Source organism: Chanodichthys erythropterus, chromosome 17 (assembly GCF_024489055.1).
Source record: "Chanodichthys erythropterus isolate Z2021 chromosome 17, ASM2448905v1, whole genome shotgun sequence".
Taxonomy (NCBI): Eukaryota; Metazoa; Chordata; class Actinopteri; order Cypriniformes; family Xenocyprididae; genus Chanodichthys; species Chanodichthys erythropterus.
The window spans coordinates 22146136-22169085 of record NC_090237.1 but is presented as its reverse complement, the minus strand read 5'-3'; the positions used below and the strand labels follow the sequence as shown (position 1 = coordinate 22169085).

The 22950-nt window shown below is 37.0% G+C and overlaps 1 protein-coding gene across 4 annotated transcripts in view; it reads left to right on the top strand.

Moving 5' to 3' along the window:
* The first annotated feature begins 5184 nt into the window (after window positions 1-5184).
* nf1a (neurofibromin 1a) overlaps window positions 5185-22950 on the top strand; it is an 88221-nt gene continuing 70455 nt past the window's right edge. For all 4 annotated transcript variants that reach the window (XM_067366097.1, XM_067366094.1, XM_067366095.1 and 1 more), the window contains exons 1-13: window positions 5185-5444; window positions 12460-12603; window positions 14373-14456; window positions 17015-17205; window positions 17953-18059; window positions 18262-18329; window positions 18444-18519; window positions 18617-18774; window positions 19866-20039; window positions 20145-20273; window positions 21180-21254; window positions 22458-22589; window positions 22673-22801. In XM_067366097.1, the coding sequence (XP_067222198.1) occupies window positions 5385-5444; window positions 12460-12603; window positions 14373-14456; window positions 17015-17205; window positions 17953-18059; window positions 18262-18329; window positions 18444-18519; window positions 18617-18774; window positions 19866-20039; window positions 20145-20273; window positions 21180-21254; window positions 22458-22589; window positions 22673-22801 (1527 nt within the window). In that variant the 5' untranslated portion in view covers window positions 5185-5384. The remainder of the gene's footprint in view (window positions 5445-12459; window positions 12604-14372; window positions 14457-17014; window positions 17206-17952; window positions 18060-18261; window positions 18330-18443; window positions 18520-18616; window positions 18775-19865; window positions 20040-20144; window positions 20274-21179; window positions 21255-22457; window positions 22590-22672; window positions 22802-22950) is intronic.

Here is a 22950-nt window from a genome sequence, read left to right as displayed (position 1 = left end):
AAAGAAAAAAAAAAGTTGCTTGGCTATCATTTTGTATAATGATTATATTCACGTCTATGCAAATAAAAATTAATTAAAATAAACACAAAAAGTTCATGGTGTGATTTTTTTTTTAAGAGCAAGTGAACAGTTTGATAATTCCTTTCATGTAATAAGTGATTTCTAATCAGAAACTGAAAAGAGTTGCAATTAAAAGTTCTTTTCAGCCAGTAAAAAGTCTGTGGGGTGTAAAGGACATTTAACAAATAGAATTAAAAAGAGAAATGCAGAAAATTGTATTAAAATCATGTTATTCCTTTAAATGAACTCATGATCAAGTAATTTGCATGAGTCTTAAAAAATAAATAGGCCTATATTGTTCAAAACACATTTCAACCAGTCTTTATAACGCATACGCCCTCTGGTGATTAGAAGTATAGCTCCATTAACACTGCTCTCTGTTAGATTCATCTCACGGTGGCAGTAGAGGTCTGCTTAACTTTCTCATTAATGCCTTCTGCGATCTTTCATCTTAAAACACAATAGTTTCCGGCTAAGACAGTTATTTCTGGCTTTCATTTACACAATTACACTTTTTATTATTCATTTAGCATGCTTTTATCCAAAGCGACTTGTATATGAGGAATACAACAAGAGATTCGTCTTAAAAAGGCAATAAACATGAAAAGTGCTATAGCATCAAAAAGTTTCAGCCATCGTTTAGATAAATTAAAACTAGAACAGTGAGGGATTAATGAATAGTGAGACGAAGGAATAGTAAAATAGAATCTTTTCTTTATTTAATGCAATAATTTAATGGTCTGTCTCTTTTTATAACCTAAAGAGAAAAGTAATCTGATTCTTGAAAATTAATTTACACTGTATTTGCTTGTATGAAACCACGTTTAAATGTTTTGAAATGTCAAAACTTCTCCAAGACGATTGCTCATTGTAATTCTTAATACTGAATATATAGAAGCTTTGGTTTATTATGTCAAGGAAAACACAATTTGTAGATTTAACCAGAATAGCCTCTGTGTTATGTTTGAATAATGGACAAACCACAACAGTAGGCCTATTTTGTTTTACAGAGTATCACATTTCAAGAATAAAAAAAATAAAAAATAAAAACTATTTGTATTTGCATGTCCGATGTAGGCCTATGTGCATCTGAAAGTAGTCTTAATAATTTACCACAAACACCAAACTCTATCAGTTGATAGACAGACAGACAGACAGACAAATAGATAAACAGACAGACAGACAGACAGATAGATAGATAGATAGATAGATAGATAGATAGATAGATAGATAGATAGATAGATAGATAGATAGATAGTTAGATAGATAGATAGATAGATAGATAGATAGATATATAGATAGATAGATAAACAGACAGACAGATAGATAAACAGACAGATAAACAGACAGACAGAGAGGTAAACAGACAGACAGATAAACAGACAGATAAACAGACAGACAGACAGACAGAGAGACAGACAGAGAGGTAAACAGACAGACAGACAGAGAGGTAAACACAGACAGATAGACAGACAGACAGACAGACAGACACAGACAGACATACAGACAGACAGACACAGACAGATAGACAGACAGACAGACAGACACAGACAAATAGACAGACAGACAGAGAGGTAAACAGACAGACAAATAGACAGACAGACAGAGAGGTAAACAGACAGACAAATAGACAGACAGACAGAGAGGTAAACAGACAGACAAATAGACAGACAGACAGAGAGGTAAACAGACAGACAAATAGACAGACAGACAGAGAGGTAAACAGACAGACAAATAGACAGACAGACAGAGAGGTAAACAGACAGACAGATAGTCAGTCAGACAGACACAGACAGACAGACAGACAGACACAGACAGACATATAGACAGACAGACACAGACAGATAGACAGACAGACAGACAGACAGACAGACAGACACAGACAAATAGACAGACAGACAGAGAGGTAAACAGACAGACAGATAGACAGACAGAGAGGTAAACAGACAGACAGATAGTCAGTCAGACAGACACAGACAGACAGACAGACAGACACAGACAGACATATAGACAGACAGACAGACACAGACAGATAGACAGACAGACAGACACAGACAAATAGACAGACAGACAGAGAGGTAAACAGACAGACAGATAGACAGACAGACAGAGAGGTAAACAGACAGACATATAGACAGACAGACAGAGAGGTAAACAGACAGACATATAGACAGACAGACAGACAGACAGACACACAGACACAGACAGATAGACAGACAGACAGACACAGACAGACAGACACACAGACACAGACAGATAGACAGACAGACAGACACAGACAAATAGACAGACAGACAGAGAGGTAAACAGACAGACAGAGAGGTAAACAGACAGACAGATAGACAGACAGACAGATAAACAGACAGACAGACAGAGAGGTAAACAGATAGACAGACAGATAAACAGACAGACAGACAGAGAGGTAAACAGACAGACATATAGACAGACAAATAAACAGACAGACAGATAAACAGACAGACAGACAGACAGAGAGGTAAACAGACAGACAGATAGACAGACAGACAGATAAACAGACAGACAGACAGACAGACAGAGAGGTAAACAGACAGACAGAGAGGTAAACAGACAGACAGATAGACAGACAGACAGATAAACAGACAGACAGACAGAGAGGTAAACAGATAGACAGACAGATAAACAGACAGACAGACAGACAGACAGAGAGGTAAACAGACAGACATATAGACAGACAGACAGAGAGGTAAACAGACAGACATATAGACAGACAGACAGAGAGGTAAACAGACAGACAGATAGACAGACAGACAGATAAACAGACAGACAGACAGACAGAGAGGTAAACAGATAGACAGACAGATAAACAGACAGACAGACAGAGAGGTAAACAGACAGACATATAGACAGACAAATAAACAGACAGACAGATAAACAGACAGACAGACAGACAGAGAGGTAAACAGACAGACAGATAGACAGACAGACAGATAAACAGACAGACAGACAGACAGACAGAGAGGTAAACAGACAGACAGAGAGGTAAACAGACAGACAGATAGACAGACAGACAGATAAACAGACAGACAGACAGAGAGGTAAACAGATAGACAGACAGATAAACAGACAGACAGACAGACAGACAGAGAGGTAAACAGACAGACAGATAGACAGACAGACAGAGAGGTAAACAGACAGACATATAGACAGACAAATAAACAGACAGACAGATAAACAGACAGACAGACAGACAGACAGAGAGGTAAACAGACAGACAGATAGACAGACAGACAGATAAACAGACAGACAGACAGACAGAGAGGTAAACAGACAGACAGATAGACAGACAGACAGACAGACAGACAGAGAGGTAAACAGACAGACAGATAGACAGACAGACAGACAGAGAGGTAAACAGACAGAGAGATAGACAGACAAATAAACAGACAGACAGATAAACAGACAGACAGACAGACAGAGAGGTAAACAGACAGACAGATAGACAGACAGACAGACAGATAAACAGACAGACAGACAGACACACAGACACAGACAGATAGACAGACAGACAGACACAGACAAATAGACAGACAGACAGAGAGGTAAACAGACAGACAGATAGACAGACAGACAGAGAGGTAAACAGACAGACAGATAGACAGACAGACAGACAGATAAACAGACAGACAGAGAGGTAAACAGATAGACAGACAGATAAACAGACAGACAGACAGACAGAGAGGTAAACAGACAGACAGATAGACAGACAGACAGAGAGGTAAACAGACAGACATATAGACAGACAAATAAACAGACAGACAGATAAACAGACAGACAGACAGACAGAGAGGTAAACAGACAGACAGATAGACAGACAGACAGATAAACAGACAGACAGACAGACAGACAGAGAGGTAAACAGACAGACAGAGAGGTAAACAGACAGACAGATAGACAGACAGACAGATAAACAGACAGACAGACAGAGAGGTAAACAGATAGACAGACAGATAAACAGACAGACAGACAGACAGACAGAGAGGTAAACAGACAGACAGATAGACAGACAGACAGAGAGGTAAACAGACAGACATATAGACAGACAAATAAACAGACAGACAGATAAACAGACAGACAGACAGACAGAGAGGTAAACAGATAGACAGATAGACAGACAGACAGATAAACAGACAGACAGACAGACAGAGAGGTAAACAGACAGACAGATAGACAGACAGACAGACAGAGAGGTAAACAGACAGACAGATAGACAGACAGACAGAGAGGTAAACAGACAGAGAGATAGACAGACAAATAAACAGACAGACAGATAAACAGACAGACAGACAGACAGAGAGGTAAACAGACAGACAGATAGACAGACAGACAGATAAACAGACAGACAGACAGACAGAGAGGTAAACAGACAGACAGATAGACAGACAGACAGACAGACAGAGAGGTAAACAGACAGACAGATAGACAGACAGATAAACAGACAGACAGACAGACAGACAGAGAGGTAAACAGACAGACAGATAGACAGACAGACAGATAAACAGACAGACAGACAGACAGAGAGGTAAACAGACAGACAGATAGACAGACAGACAGACAGACAGAGAGGTAAACAGACAGACAGATAGACAGACAGATAAACAGACAGACAGACAGACAGACAGACAGAGAGGTAAACAGACAGACAGATAGACAGACAGACAGATAAACAGACAGACAGATAGACAGACAGACAGAGAGGTAAACAGACAGACAGATAGACAGACAGACAGACAGAGAGGTAAACAGACAGACAGATAGACAGACAGACAGATAAACAGACAGACAGACAGAGGTAAACAGACAGACAGACAGAGAGGTAAACAGACAGACAGACAGACAGACAGACAGATAGATAGATAGATAGATAGATAGATAGATAGATAGATAGATAGATAGATAGATAGATAGATAGATAGATAGATAGATAGATAGATAGATAGATAGATAGATAGATAGATACCCAAGTGAAACCACATACATTGCTCTTGTAATGGTCCAGTTCTTCAGTAGCATGTCTACGCATGCGCAGCCACCCAGACTGAGGCCAGGGAGAGAGAGGAGGATTCAAACTTCCGGTGGTGTGTCATGGCGGCGTGGTGGAGTATGCTTGAAGTGAAAAACTAAACCAAACCCCCCTTCTCCCTCCACCTCCTCCTCTATTCTCCTCCTTGATTATTTTGCGGAGCGGTTTAGGGGGTATTTGTTGCACCCGGGGCAATTCGGGAGCAGGAATCGGGATCGCAAAAGTGATTGATAGGAGGCATAGCGGAGCGCGCATCCGCCTGAGCATGGCGGCGCACAAGCCCGTGGAATGGGTCCAGGCCATCATTAATAGATTCGACGAACAGGTAAAGAATACATTGGTGGGGGATTTGACATTTCAAGTCCAAACAGCGAGCGTACAAACGATTAAATGCTTGGTGCATATGCATGCGTACGCGTTGTTTGTGTTGAAGATGTGAGGTTGGTGGTTTTGGGCTTGCACTGGCCAAATACAATACGTAAATGTCTTGATTCAGGCCTGATGTGTTGCATTTGGCCAGCAAAAGGCAAATATTGTGTAGCATAACGTCGTGATTGATTTGATGAATGTTCAGCTGAGTCGCTCGCGCGCACTGGCTAAATATAAACAAAAGGAATCAGACTCCCTCCGTGCTTGTTGACATACAGAGAGATGAGATTGCATAGCTAGAGGAGCCTTACAGGAACATACAGTCCTGTTCCCGTTGAATCAAACTTAAACAAAATAATCGTGTCAGTTATCAGTGCTTTGTTTTTTAAAGTTGTCTGAAACTTTAAGACGGTGTTGAATGCAGAATAACGCATTTTATGAGCCTGAAGTGGCAATGACAGCACAGTGTTTTTGACAGGTTCTCGAGCATGAGCAATTTATCATGGGTTTAATACGATTGTCTGTCTGTGGATACTGGTATATGTGACCTTAAAGGTGCACTCTTCTTTACTAATCAAAGAAGTTTGACACCTAAAGAAATTAAAAGCAATTTTGAAAAATTACTTTATAGTGATCCTCACTCACATGAGATGAACACTTATATATGTCTTTTAGACAAAATGTTTTATTCTACTATTGGGACAAATAGAAGACATAAATGCTCCTTTAATAGGAGTCCATACTAAATAATTGGGCATTTATGAGCTTCTTTTAGTGTTTTGATATGCATGTATTCCTCTGACTGCTCATAGCAGTTGTTTTGTCCCTGCCCCTGTGAAAAAAAAGTGCTTAATTGTGTGGAATGTACACTTGTAGTGTACTTAACCTTAAAAGTACATTTTTAAAAACTGTACTTGAAGACAATATGATTTTAATGAAATAAAAGGCCATTTAAGTGAACGTAAACAGAGTTATGTTTCTTAACACACTTAAATAGTGCACTTTTATAATGTAAAATTAAAGATTTTACTGTAAAGTACATTTTAAATCATAGTTTTAATAATCTTTTGTCATGATTTAAAGTACACTTATGTTGAAAACACTAAAGTACAAGTAAAGTACTCTTTTAATTTTAACTTGTGTTATACATTTAAAGTAAATAGATTTTAAATGTACTAAATTGAAATGTCATCATTACAAATATATTTAAATGCGTGACATACAAGTTTCAATAGAAATATCATTAAATTGTAGTTGCTTGTTTTAATTCCATAGACAATATTAGAAGTGATTAAGAAATTACGCATAAGATGTATAAAAGTTCTACTTAATTGTCATTTAAGCACTCTTAAGTAAAACTAACTGATTTAATATAAATTTAAATTATAACACATTTTCATTTAATTGCAAATAACATGCGTTTTATTGTCCAAAAACATTACATTCCGTTTGCACTTAAGTATACTGTTTTAAAGTATATTATTTCCATAAGTAATAAGTACTCTTTTTGAAAGTATGCTATAGTACCCCCCCATTCACCAAGTGTGTGCTTGTTATTTTCTAGTTTAGAGGCTTTTCACAGGGTTTGGCTTCTCATGCTGCAGATTAGGGGCTCATAACAGTTTAATGAAAGTGTAAAAAGGAGTTTAGGCTGTTTTATCGGTAAGCCGGTTTAGTTCATTTTAAATTAGAGAGCTTAAGGCACTTGATGGTGGAAGCAAAATATGCTGCTCTGTATGTTCTCATGATTTGAATGACAGCTGCTCACCACAATTGCAATTACAAGCAGATTATAAATTGCAGGATTCCTGAATGGAAACTACCGGATAACACAAGGATCGATTGTTTAAGCTGATCATCAGTGATGTGTGGCTTTTTCTTGCTTGCAATAGGCAAGTTCTCAGTGGTTGTTATTGCCTTGTCAGCAGCTGTATGAATGCAAAGAGCACCTTGAAACAATGACCTCACAGATGCCATTGCATGGTCATGGAAAACTAATCTGTCCTCTCTCTGGGGAGAGCTCTGAGTCAGGAATGAGAGGTTGATGAGGCATTGTGTTCTACATAGATGCCAGTTTGAGAGATTTTGAAGAGCGTTTACCTGATTTAAGATATCGATTGTTTTTTCTCTTATATGGTAATTGAATTTAAAGAACATTTTGATGTGATGATGTTGGGTAGTTTCTGTTCACTTCTTTTTGTCATAAAAAGCTTAAAGAGATGGTGAAAATTGTCATCATTTACTCACCTTTATGTTGTTCCAAACGACTCAAATGACTTGAATGATATTTGATTGAAAGTCAATGAGGTCCAATATTGTTTGGATTCCAATGTTCTTCAGAATGTTTTCTTTTGTGTTCCACTAAGTAAGGTTTGGAATGACATTAGGGTGATAAATGATAAGAATATTTTCACATTTGGGTGAACTATCCTTTTAACATTAGTAGATTTGGTTGTATTGTTGCAATATCCAGGAAAAAGATTAAATGGTAAAATAACATATGTGCAAATTTTCCTGCAGTTTTGAAAAGATTAACCTAGAAGACCTTTGTAACTGATGTGACAGGGGTGAAAAGTCATATTTTTCATAAATGGTGGCCAATTAAAGTTTCATTAAACTGTAATCTTAAAAAATATAAGTCAATTTATGTGATATTTTTAAGGATTATTTCACTTCAGAATTTAAATTTCCTGACAATTTACTCACCCCCATGCCATCTAAGATGTTAATGTCTTTCTTTCTTCAGTTGAAAAGAAATTAAGGTTTTTGAGGAAAACATTCCAGGATTTTTCTCCATATAGTGGACTTTAGTGTGGTACAACGGGTTGAAGGTTGGGATGAAATTGCAGTTTCAATGCACTCTACACAATCCCAGCCGAGGAGGAAGGGTCTTATCTAGCAAAACGATCGTCATTTTCTTAAAAAACGCCCCAAAAAACATTTATATACTTTATATACTTTTAACCACAAATGCTCATCTCGCACTAGCTTTGCAATGCGCTACGCATTACGTAATCACGTTGGAAAGGTCACACGTGACGTAGGCGGAAGTACCGATCCAGTGTCTACAAAGCGAACATGCAAAGGCTAAGTCAAATGCCCTTCACAAAACAACTATGATGTCAGACGATTTTTAAGACGGAGGAGAGTTTTTCACCCAACCACGATACTTCCGCCTACATGTGACGTGTGACCCTTCCAATGTGATTACGTCATGCGTGGTGCTTCGTAGAGCAGTGCAAGACGAGCATTTGTGGTTAAAAAGTATATACATTTGTAGTATTTTTTTTTAGAAAATGACAGTTTGTTTTGCTAGACAAGACCCATGTTCCTCGGCTGCTGCTTTGAAGCTGCATTGAAACTGCAATTTGGACGTTAAACCCCAGTGAAATCCACTGTATGGAGAAAAATCCTGGAATGTTATCCTCAAAAACCTTAATTTCTTTTCGACTGAAGAAAGAAAGACATGAACATCTTGGATGACATGGGGGTGAGTAAACTATCAGGAAATTTAAATTCTGAAGTGAACTAATCCTTTAATTGTCTTTGATTTCGGTTCATATACCGTCCATTCTCCATAGCACATATGAGTACAGCCTGCTCTGCCAAAGTGCACATAAGGGAAGCGATTGGTCCCTGACCTTTCTGGAATTTTAAACCATTCCTGGGAAACAAAGTGCTCACTGTCCATCGGCATCCTGCATTAAAATGGATGTCAATAGGGCTGGGCTATGCATGCTGTGAGAGTGCATGTGTTTTATGTGTGTACAGACAGTGTGTGTGCCGGGTTCTTCTCCGGTCTTGAGACTTTCATTTCCAGCCACGCGCTTTTCTCTTAGGGCCACACGGTAGTGGGCCGGAAAGAAGGAGGGAACCTCAGGGTTTTTCTGACATACCCTCACACTGGCCATTGCAATTGTCAGACCACTTAAATCGTGCAACCAATAGTGCCTGCCTTGCACCACAAATGTAGGCCTGCTTACCTAAAGCAGATTAACAGCTACGATTTGTTCAAATATAAGATTTGAAAAAGGTTTAATCTTGCTTGGACTACTTTGACACATTTGTAGGTGATGCTAAGTGTACTGCTTTACAAGTAAGCCTATTTCTGGCTAGTCTGCTAAATGTGTACCTGTTAAGCTGGCACCTTTGGTGGTCTGCTCTTGGGTTTTGTAGACTATTTCAAATATTCACTGTGTATTCACAGTGGTTTTGTTGGTGATGAATTGGTAGGTTGGTAGGACACTTTAATATTTTTGAGAAATGTCTCTTATGCTCACCCAGCCTTCATGTCTTTGATCAAAAATACAGTAATATTATGAAATTTGTTTACAATAAAAAGAACAGTTTTCTATTTAAATACATTATCAAATGTAATTTATTCCTATGATGGCAAAGCTGAATTTTCAGCACCATTACTCCAGTCTTCAGTGATGTGTTGCTTAAGAAACATGTATTATTATTATCATCAAAATATCAATGTTAAAAACAGTGCTGCTTTATTGTGGAAATCATGATACATTATCTTCAGTGTTCAAGGTAAATGCATCCTTGCTGAATAAAAGTATAAAAATGAATAAATCTTAATGACTCAAACTTTTTAACGGCTGTGTATTTACTGAAACGTAATATATATGGGTAAATATAGGTAATTAATATGGATTGTTAATGCATAAATGTTTCAGTCATACTAAAAAAGAATCGTTTAAAGAATTTGTAGTGAAGTTTGTAGTGTTTTAATGGATTTTTATAGGAACCTTTCCATCTCTCTTAATTGGATAGAATGTACAGGAAAGATTTGAAATGATGGAGAAAAAGGGGAGGACAGGGCTGGGACATGCTGCAAGCCTGGTTCAAATTTGTTTTGCCAAGTAAACACCACAGATCACTATATCAGAGCAGCAAGTTGGCGTCTGTGAGCTGTTCGCAAGCTGTATAACTTCTAGCGCAGTCAAAGTTCTTTTGATCCAGAGAAGAGCCATAGTACTCGGAAACAGTGAAGACCAATTCCTCATCAGGGAACGCTTAGAGGGGGGAGAGGCCTCCACCCCCTCACTCCACATACGCTTCATTAAGACGGCCAGGCCATGTGTGCTTTCAACACTCCCACCGCACAGACTTTAACTGCTTGTGTGTGTTGGAGAGAACAAGAGCAGATGTGCTGGCCCGCAGGTGTGCGGCGCAGGGCGGAAGTCTGGAGAGCTGGAGGCGCTTTGTTTTAACACCTAAAGTTTGAGATTTTAGACCCAGAATGGGTGGGTTGGTGCTTTAAATGCTTGGATGTTCTCTCAGGGGTGGGTGTGTCAAATTTAAAACCATTCAACCTCTCACTCCACGGTCTGTGCGTCCCACATGTTACAAGCTGTTCCCCACCCTGTGCTTTCAATAAAGTCATAACAGAGCCTTTGAAAGCTGGGCCACAGGAACCCAACATTCACACCTGTTAACCAGACCTGTTAACCGGCCCTCTATCATCCTAACTTCCTTTGATAAGACTAAATATATGGGTTATTTTTTGTGATTTTAATTATACTGTATTTTTTACATTTTTATTTACTTGAAATTCATTGAAAGTTGAAAACAAAACCAAAGACGTCACTTCCGCGATGCTCGCCGCCATTTTTGTGTCCGACATGGCAATGAACACAGCACATTCTGAATAAGATGATTTGAAAAAACAAACAAACAAACAAACAAACATCTGTTCAGTGCTTCCCACAGGTTTGAAATATACTTGCGGTGGTAGCCGGGCGAAAAATCCTTCTATTACCCACGGCCCAAAAATGGTCTACTACATGTGACAAACAAATAATATGTGACTTTTAACAGTATTTTCATTTATTGAAATTAATTTTAATTACATGCGCATGCTGAAGGTGAAGAGAAAGAACACCCGTAAACTGAAGCACTTTGCTAGAAGGTTATCAACTCAATGGAACGCATCCTATAGGCCTATAGGATAATTCAGATATTTATACAAAATAAACAATATTATTTGCACAAAGTCATGCACAGGTGAACTTGAACTAAGTTCAACAGAATGTAGCTCCTGTTGTGGATATTGCTGACAATAGTGTATACAATTATAATGTTATGTTTATGACAGCCCCAGTCATAGTTATTAATGTTTTGCGTTGCTGTTTGTGCGCTCACGCTGAAACTAAAGATGATCATCAGTACAATGAACAGCTGCAGGTTATTTAACTATATAAAATGCATCTTATGTGAGATTAATCAGTTATTTATACCACATAAATTTAATATTACGACTTATATCTGCACAAAATGACGCAAATGCACAAGTGCAAAATTGCACAGCTGTGAACAGGCACAAAAATGGCGGCGATAAAGCACTGTGATGTTACATGGTCCAAATGAATTGATCAAAAGTGACAGTAAAACATTTATAATGTTAAAAAATATTTGTATTTCAAATAAATGATGTTCTTTTGAACTTTCTGTTCATCAAAGTATCCTGAAAAACATGTATTACCATTTCCACAAAAGTATTAAGCATTATTGTTTTCAACATTGATAATAAGAAATCAGCATATTATAATGATTTCTGAAGAATCTTGTGACATGGAAGTAATGAATAAATAGTACATTTTAAAATGTATTAAAATAGAAAACCGTAATTTTGGATAGTATGAATATTTTAAAATATTACTGTTTTTAATAGATTTGATTACATTATTGCAGCCTTTGTGAGCATAAGAGAATTCTTTCAAAGACATAAAAAAAAAAAAATCTTGTCAAACCAATCATTTCAGTGCTAATGTATAATCCGCATTTTTACTGGCCTGCTCTCTGGTCTAGATAACAGCATCACACATTGAAAACCCTATTATTAGCTGACCGTTAGTCAAGGCTATGATAGCTGTTTTTGGATGCTTTGGAAAGTTTGTTGGTTTTAATCACTTTCCTTTTCTTTCTGTCCATCGCTTTCCCTGTCTGTCTCTTGTTCACAGCTCCCTATTAAAACAGGACAGCAGAGCACCCACACCAAAGTGAGCACAGAGCACAACAAAGAATGTTTGATCAACATCTCCAAGTACAAATTTGCCCTCGTCATCAACGGCCTGACCAACATCCTCAAAAATGTGAATAACATGGTAAGTCCACATATATAACAGTCAAGTTTCCCAGTTTGATACAAGTGAACTGCCGTGGCATTGAAAAAAATAAATCCAAGATGGCAGATAAAGCAAGAGAAGTGTTGAATGTAATTTGACTATTTTATTCAGTACTGAAAAAGGTTAAAAAAAGTACTATTTTACGTAATATTTTTTTATGTTTATTAGAGTATCGCACTGTTAGCAGGATCAGTGCCGTTTCTAGGCATAGGCAAGCAAGGCGGTCGCCTAGGGCGCAAACAGCTGGGGGGCGCCAGTGAGAGCCCCCGCCCCTCCAAGATTTTTTATTTATTTATTGTATTATTATTATTATTATTATTACTAATATTATTATTTCGTACTTTTGCTATTTTGAGGCATTATGATTAGGCTAACGTTACTTGCGATTATCTGAGTGACAAGTCTCCTGGTGATAGGCTAGTGGATCGCATCGGGATGTTAAGTGAGCTCTCAGATTCAACCGCTGCTGTTTATAAGAGAATAGAGAAATGAGACGTAGAAGGCGGCAGGGAACGTCGTTATCCATGCTTACTGGATTAAGTGTTTTAGTTTCAGAAAGAGGATGAGAAAAAGAAAGCGAAATATGCAGGTATGTTACTAATTGATTAATTGTTCTGTTCTATACAAGTTGCTCCATCATCACGAGCAAAACATGACACTGCATATTAACACAGGACAGGTTTACCACGTCATGCTCATTTCAGCAACGGAATATTAATTTATAGCATAATAAAGTTGAATAAAAAAATCATTATCAGAGATGGCTGTTTAGTGTAAATTGACCAAGTGATAGTACCATAACTATGACAAGTTTGACAACCAGCGTGGACCTGCCAAACGAACATAGCTTCAACAGAAAAACAAACAAAAAATAAATAAATAAAAATTAGTTTACATGAATTCAGTGCATATCAAGAAATAACTTAAAAACATCAAATATATACATTTCTTCATGCTGTAATAGTGCAGTTGAAGTCACAGACAGACAGGCATTGTGATTTGGGTGTGTAGATCACGAGAATCTGTTTCTGCTGGAGAGTTTTATATTAATTCTACAAACAATCATAAGGTGCACTCAACACATTTTTGGAGAAACACAAGGCAGATGCTACTGTAGAAAGAGAAGCTAAAACAATTATAGAACATAAATGAGTGGTGTATTGTTATTCAACACATTTTTTAACTTTGGAGAAAAAAAAACATTCTTAAAAATATTTTATTTCTGTAGGCTACATGAACACCAAAATACCATCTTCATTAGATTGTATTTAGAGTTAAACTAATAACAGTTTCATGTAGTTTATTTTATTAACTATCATTTTTGTGAGTAGAATACAATTTTAACTAGCTTAAGAGTTTCAGTTTGCTCTGAAATATATGTTTAAAAATTTTTTTTCATCATCTTTTTTTCATGCATGGGTTCTTATAAATATTTTTGTAAATATATAACATGCAGAGAGCTAATAGAATTGACTCACAAAAATGGGGGGGGGGGAATCTTAATAGGAATCTTGCCTAGGGTGCCAAAAAGTCTAGAAACGGCCCTGAGCAGGATGTTAACTTCAAACTATTGAAATCACTTTTGAGTAGTATCTTCTGTACAAGTTGCTGTTTATGTAGAGGGTTATAATTCAGTCACTTATAAGGTTCCATCTGTGATGGGATACTGCCTATGTAGGCTAGAGAGGTAGCGCTCTAGATTTTGGAACAGAGCTAATATCACATTACTGTGTATTTCTCATTCACAGCGGATCTTTGGCGAAGCTGCTGAGAAGAACCTCTACCTCTCCCAGCTGATTATCCTGGACACACTGGAGAAGTGTCTGGCTGGGGTGAGTAGCTCGTCCTGTTCCAGAGTGAACTTTGTCCGACCTATCGCTTGTTTTTTCTGTCTTGTGTTCTGGCTTTTAACAGCATTGTCCCACGCTGTGGTTTAAACTTTATTGCTGAAAGCTATGCAAAATTGCTTTACAGTCACAATTGTTCTAGCATTGCCTGTCCACGCCCTGACCTGCAACACCTGAAAGACTTCCATAGATTACATTGTAGATAGTTCATTATTTCATAATGGATATTGAAAGTTATTTATATGGTAAAAATGGGTTTTCAAGCATCAAAACAAGAAGTGTAATACAGCTGTTTTCCAATACATCGGAATACATACATGGGTCCTGTTTAATTTGTTTTTTTTCTGAGCAAAAAAAAAGACACACTCTAAAATGTCATTCAGTGTAACAATCTTTGTTAGGGATATTTACAAAAAAAAAAAAAAAAAAAACTATTTATGCCATATTAAAGACTAATTTCTTTCACCCCAAATGCTAATTACTTTTTTACATTGTAATTTTACATTTTTAAACTTTGACACTATCCTAGGTTTTGCCAATTTGTCAGCAAGAATTTGTACACATTTAAAATGCAATAAAATTTAGTATGCTCACTTATTCTTTTATTTATTTTAATACATACATGTCATAATAAGTGTTTCAGTTTTTACATAAATATAAGTATTACACTGAATGACAGTGGAACATTATATGCCCACATTTATTTATTTATATTTATATATATATATCTACACACACATTTTTACATTTTGTTCTTCTAAAACTTAATTGAAACCTTAAAAGTAGACATTTTAGTTGCATTTAATATTCTAATGTATATAATAATTTAATGTGGATTATGTATATAAAATTATAAAATCACTTTTGTAAATTTCTGTAAATTTCTTTGTACATTTCTTTTGTTTATATATATATATATATATATATATATATATATATATATATATATATATATATATATATATATATATATATATATATATATATATAATAAATATATATATAATAAATATAAAATTATTTATTTAAAAAAATTATATAAATTTCATGTGTGTATATATATGTATATATAATATACTATGGTAGGCTTTATAGCTCTATGGAATAAACTGAATGTGGTGAAACTGGAACTGCTTCATAGCTGCATGATTATAGAAAATGAATCAACATCTTGGAATCTCATCTGTCAGCTAACCAGAATAAAGTTTTCAACCATGCCATGGTATAATCAAAACTAGATACTCTAGAACAGTTGTTTGGGGTGAGTAAGAATTTTTAAAATACTTTAATTTATCAAGGACGCATTGAATTGATAAAACGTGACAACATTTATATGTTACAAAATATTTCTATTTCAAATAAATGCTGCTCTTTGTATTCATCAAAGAATTCTGGAAAAAAAAAAGTATCATGGTTTCCTCAAAAACAACTGTTTTCAACATTTATAATAAATCAGCATAGCATAATGATTTCTGAAGAATAATCCTTTCTGAAGGATTTCTCATATAAATTATATTTTTAAATAACACTTATTTGAAATTGTTACAATATTTCACAATGTTTCTATTTTGCTGTATTTTAGATTAAATAAATGCAGAACATAGCTTTTTCAAAAACATTTTAGAATCTTACCAACGCCAGATTTCTGAATGTAAAACGGCTGTAACATGTATTTAGATGATTTTATTTGGGACATTATAGAATAGATATATTATTTTGGTCTCGTGAACTGTCCAGAAATGTTTTTTGAAACAGAGTTCTGGTAAAACAATTAAATCTTTAGTTTTTACTCCCAGACAGAGCTCTCTGAACCGGCCCAGTCAGGAGATTATTACATTTGCAGGTGTTTCCTCGTCTTAAAATCGTCTGGCTTTTCCTGTATAGATTATGAATTTTCGCTTGACCAGATGCTACACAGCTGTTCTGTCCTGTGCATTTGGTTTTGTTTTTGCAAAATTCGTTTTATGTCATTTCCTTTTGTATCATCGAGATGGGGATGTATACTTACAGAAAATACAGTTTACTGCTGTTCAGGATTCAATTCTTTCACTAAAATTTGAGAACCTTCAAGGCGACTATACTTTTTTTTTTTTTTTTTTTTTTTCAAACTAGTTTTGGCAGTCATGAATTTTTGCCTGATAGTACAGAACCTCCCCTCTGCCATTACTGTTACTCATTTAGCTTGACCCAGTATGCGTGCAGTGCATTGATCCACTAATGTGTTAGTTGGGCGCTTTGTCATTGGATTTAATTTCTGTTCTCTTCCCCCTTTCCTGCTTGCTGCTGCTCCTGAAGTGCTTTCAACTTGCTGTAGTTTTATTGCGGTTTTCAGCTTGCTGAAATACTTTCATAAGACATTCTCGTCATTTTGACAAATGTTAGCCACCTATAGACAACCCCGTTTTATGCTTGTTTGTGTTTTACAAAAACAGCAGACACCACAGCAGTAAATTTAATGTATACTATAAGAATTAGCATTTAAAACACAGTACAAAAGAGAATATAAATAATAAAGTATACTGTGTGTTTGTGTGCATCATCAGCAACCAAAGGACTGCCTGAGGCTGGATGAGGCCATGTTAGTAAAGCAGTTGCTGCCTGAAATCTGTCACTTCCTGCACTCGTACCGTGAAGGCCAGCAGCACGCCGCTCAGCTGCGCAGCTCCGCCTCTGCCGTGCTCTTCTCTCTCAGCTGCAACAACTTCAATGCTGTCTTCAGTCGTATCTCCACCAGGTACCTCTCTATCTAAAACACTGGGGGTTCCACAGGGCTTTGTTCTAGGACCTCTTTCAATGTGCGAATCAGCCTCAAAAATACCCCCCTAATAACTAATAAAACTTGCTTATTGTAAACATCGTAAGCCTATTATAAGTCCTATATAAATCTTTGTGATTTGTATGAATGCTGGGCTGGGATTTGCATAGTTAGCTTGCATAGTTAAAGGTGCTACAGAGGATCTTTTCGCCGACTGAGAAACCAAAGTCTGTTAGTGAGTTTTTGAAATGAGCGCATGCGTAAGAACAACCCCCCTCCTTCACAGTTCATTTCGAGGGAACGCCTCGTGCACGAGTGTTTACCACCGGCATTCGCTGTGTCGTGTTAGTGGACTCACCACAGGTAACTCATAATCTGCAGTTGTTACTCCTGTCTCCTGACAAAAACATTGCATGCGGAGCCTGTAGAGTGTGGAAAGTTAATGGAGTGTGCAGCCACGCACGTCTCTCACAAGGAACGTCATGGCAGTGATTGACAAGCCAGAGGGCCAATGGCTGATGGCTGATGTTTTTAAGGCCCTACCTTGTGCACAGATGATGTATATTACTATTTTTCTTTTCAGTGCACCTAATAAATAGTCTTTTATCAGTTAGTAAAGACAATTTCAAGTAATATTGCAAAAATGTATAAAACAAAACATCCTCTGTAGCACCTTTTAAAGTCTTCACAAATTATTAACATTAATGTACCAATGTCGTCACATAGGTTGCAGGAGCTCACAGTTTGTACAGAGGACACAGTGGATGTCCATGACATTGAGCTTATTCAGTACATCAACGTAGACTGCTCCAAGTTAAAGAGACTGCTACAAGGTAAAGCATGCTATGTTTTATAGATTTTGTTTTGCCTCAGTATTCTGAAATTGATGATTAATGGTTTATGGGTAATTTCGGGCTCCACAGTTAAAATCAGAATCACAATATGGCACAGTGCAAGTATTAAACCACAAAGGCAGTGAATTACATAAATATGTAGTCTTGAATTGCTTGATAACTTCCTGTATATTCCCTTTAGAAACAGTACTTAAATTCAAATCTTTGAAAAAGCCGGCCCAGCTTGCAGTAATCAGCAGTTTGGAAAAGGTATGTGCTTTGTAAACAGTGCAATAGTGTATGTAATGTATTTTTTACTTTCTTTAATAATTCTCATCATATGGAAGGTAATAATAGTAAAAATATCTGATATGTTTGTGTCAGGCCTTCTGGAACTGGGTTGAACACTATCCTGATGAGTTCACTATGCTCTATCAGAGACCTCAGGCTGACATGGCCGGTGAGTGGCACAGTAATTCATATCCATATTGACTTCTTTGCTATATTGTTTGATGAAGTTTTGACAGAGGTTTAACTGTGCATTTCTGTGTATGCAGACTGTGCAGAAAGACTGTTCGACCTGGTGGACAGTTTTGCAGAGAGCGCAAAGAGAAAGGCTGCTGTGTGGCCGTTACAGATCATCCTCCTCATCCTCTGTCCAGAGATCACTCAGAGCATCACCAAAGAAGTAGGAGGGGAGGAGAAAGCTAACAAGGTCAGAGTTCACACAGTGAATTACACTGACTACTATTCCTGCTCAGTGTTTTATCATTTAAAGGTGCCCTAGATTCAAAAATTGAATTTACATCGGCATAGTTAAATAACAAGAGTTCAGTACATGGAAAAGACATACAGTGAGTCTCAAACTCCATTGCTTCCTCCTTCTTATATAAATCTCATTTGTTTAAAAAATCTCAACATAACACCGACTGTTACGTAACAGTCGGGGTGTACGCCCCCAATATTTGCATATGCCAGCCCATGTTCCCAATATTATGAAAGGCATTAGACAAGGGCAGGACGTCTGGATGTGCACAGCTGAATCATCAGACTAGGTAAGCAAGCAAGGACAATAGCGAAAAATGGCAGATGGAGCAATAATAACTGACATGATCCATGATATCATGATATTTTTAGTGATATTTGTAAATTGTCTTTCTAAATGTTTCATTAGCATGTTGCTAATGTACTGTTAAATGTGGTTAAAGTTACCATCGTTTCTTACTGTATTAACGGAGACTAGATTCATCGCTATTTTCATTGTTAAACACTTGCAGTCTGTATAATGCATAAAAACAACTTCATTCTTTATAAATCTCTCCAACAGTGTAGCATTAGCCGTTAGCCACGGAGCATAGCCTCAAACTCATTCAGAATCAATGTAAACATCCAAATAAACACTGTACTTACGCGATTAGACATGCTGCTTGACGAACACTTTGTAAAGATCCATTTTGAGGGTTATATTAGCTGTTTGAACTGTTTTTATGTTGTTTAAGGCAAGCGCGAGCTCTTGGGGCGTGGACCACGAGATTTAAAGGGCCACACACCCTGAATCGGCTCATTTCTAATTATACCCCAAAATAGGCAGTTAAAAAAATTAAATAAAAAAAATCTATGGGGTATTTTGAGCTGAAACTTCACAGACACATTCAGGGGACACCTTAGACTTATATTACATCTTTTAAAAAAAAGTTCTAGGGCACCTTTAAGTCTTCTTTTGTTCCCAAATTCTTTTATCTAGAAGTTGAGCAATGCAACCAATGACAGACAAGAAAAATCTACGTGTTTTGTTGTCTTCAACAGAAGTCATTTGTTGAAAGTCTACGGAAGGCTCTGGGACAACACAGCGGCAGCAGACAGTTGACTGAGAGTGCGGCCGTTGCATGTGTCAAACTTTGCAAAGCCTGCACCTACATCAACTGGGAGGACAACTCCGTAATCTTTCTCCTAGTTCAGTCCATCGTCATGGACCTTAAGGTAAGTAGGACTATTTTCACAGAGCAATGGACGTCTGAAGGAAAAGAGAGATGTTAATTTCTGTATTGCTCGTTGTGTGTAACTTGGCTCCCTCTTTTCACTCAGGGTCTTCTTTTTAACCCCACTAAGCCATTTTCGAGGGGTGCGGGCTGCCAGAGTGCCGATGTGGATTTAATGATCGACTGCTTTGTCTCATGTTATCGTGTCAATCCTCGTAACAACCAGCATTTTAAGGTAAGCTCGGTTAGTGAATCTTATTCTGGACATGTTGCAGAGTCATTATAGCAAATAGGAGACAATCACTAACCCAAGAGTTAATATTATTATCACAATGTACTGAGCTAGTCAACATTCATTTCAACAGTACAAAACTAAAAATGAATAATATGAGTATGTCAAATGTCTATAGCTTTGTTTCCATCCAAATTTTTTGATTTAACTTATGTACAAAATTGGAATATCGCATAAAACATTTGCCGATAAAGCAGCATTTCCGTCCCCTGTGAACACAATTGGTGCAAAATACCTAAATTAAAAATGGAAGTTGCTGCAATCGGGAAAGCCACTGTGGCTCTTTTTTTCTACATCATAAATGACTTGCGCCTCAGAGCGTGCAGGCGAAATGCAATCGCTGTCATGTTATCTTGCATTCGGATGCCACATCATGACAGGTGTTTGAGTGCGCAGTCGTGTGATACCGTTCTGGAAGGTCATTATAACAAATTATTCTGATGACAGACTTTGGCTCAGGAATTTCAGAATGACCAAACCAGCATTCGATATGTTCTGCTGGTTTGTCTGGTTGTTCAATCACATCCTCAGTTGAGGCAAAGTCGCACAAGTTTTTTGATGCGCTTTGATGTATTTATTTGGTTTCCATCGTCTTCTTATCGGATAAAAAATTGTATCCACCTCAATTGAGCATACATTTTTTTTATGCACATTTTTAGAATTTATGCGCATCTTGGTGTTTCCATCCAGCATTTTTTTTATGCAATATCCCAAAATGCAAATAAAAATAGGTGGATGGAAACAGCTATTGACTCAAGGTGCAGGATTTTCTGACTGGTTAGATGTAAAATCATTGCCACATTTAAATGTTTTTTTTTTTTTTTTTAAATAAATTAATTTCTTTAATAGGTATGTCTGGCCTCGACTTCTCCTCCTACCTTCCATTTCGTCCTGGTCAACTCCCTGCACAAAATTATCACCAATGTAAGTATAATCTCTTATGGCCGTTCACATTGACAGTTATTGTGGTGCTCTGAATTCATTCATTTGAAATGAGAGTTGACCAATTTCCGTGGCATAAAAGTGACTGTTTAACAATGCATCAAAAGTCATTCTAAATATTATGCAAATTAGTAAATATTATAATATTTAAAGCTGCAGTCTGTAAATTTTTTTTTGTTAAAAATGATCCAAAATCAATTTTTGAGCAAGTACATAACCAGCTAGTGTTTTAAAATCTCCTTACCGTAACCCGATTCACAACGGGAAGCTTGTAATAATGTTTTATAATTCAGGTGGTACTGGTGGGTTTCCGCAGGAAATTCGAGCATGCCACCGTTTGTCTTTGCGTCATTACATCACGTCTGTTTACATAAAAAAAGGAGTCCCGGCTAGTAGGCTATATGGCATGTAAAGCTGCTGCAGGTGGTGGATCATTCATAGCCTTTTCTCAAAGCACCTGCAATAATTAAACTTATTTTGATGGCAGATTGTATGGTATGACAAATTAACATTAACGAGATTGGACTGTACAGAAACTGAAATCTACAGGTAGCGCTAATACACACTAAGTACACATAGTCATGCAATGCTGATGTTTTTAACATTTGAGAACAAAGTATAACAATAATAATAATTTGTACGGTTCGATGTGATATGAGCTAAGCGATCGTTCGATTATTTTTTTTATTTATTTATTTTTTTCAGTTGGTCAGAACAAAAGTGGCCGATTTATTAATTACTTGTTCAAATGAGATTCTTATTTTGGTCATACTTCCAAGACTACAATCTTTGATTCTGAAGTACAGTATCCACAGGTGTGGTGACTGACAGCAAACATTAGATTCATGCATGCCGATGAGCCGTGCCAATGCACAGCCCACGTAAAGATGATAATTCCACAAATAACTGCAATTGCAGATAAAGAGAAAAACTTGGAATATGTTAAATGTTGCACTTTATTTTAAAGTACTTGTAATTACAGTGTACTTGCCTAAGAAAGTACTTGTTAATATAAGGTAACTACATGGGTTTAGATTAAGTTTAGGGGTAGGTTCAGGGTAAGTACCTTATTACCCAGTTATTTTAATTACTATGAGTACATAGTATGTACATGGGGATCAGGACTGTAAAATAAAGTGCTAATGTTAATTGCTCATTAATATATAATGTTCATGTTTCTGCTAGTCTCACCTGGACTGGTGGCCGAAGATTGACGCCATCTACTGCTACTCAGGAGAACTGCGCACCATGTTTGCAGACACACTGGGCCGAGTGATTCAGAGTCTCAGTGCCCACCCACCTCTGAGGATGACATCAGTAAGACAGTTCTATACACTTGAGACACATTATCATCCATACAGTTCATTATGTATAGAATAGCACATGTGTTTTTCTTGCAGAGTCTGACATTCAAAGAGAAAATGACAACTAGTTTAAAGTTCAAAGAGAAGTCTACAGACCTTGACTCACGTTCTCTGCTGCTGGCGCTGGTCAAACTCATCCACGCTGACCCCAAACTAATGCTGCATGTGAGTATAGGGCAGTAATGATGCTGTTAATATTGTTATAGTCCGTCACCTTTTGTATTAAAAGTAATTGGCTTAATTACAATCTCGGCATTTTACGCTAGGATTGGTGAAAGTATTTTAACGTCAGAACAGCTAAACACGTCACCCTT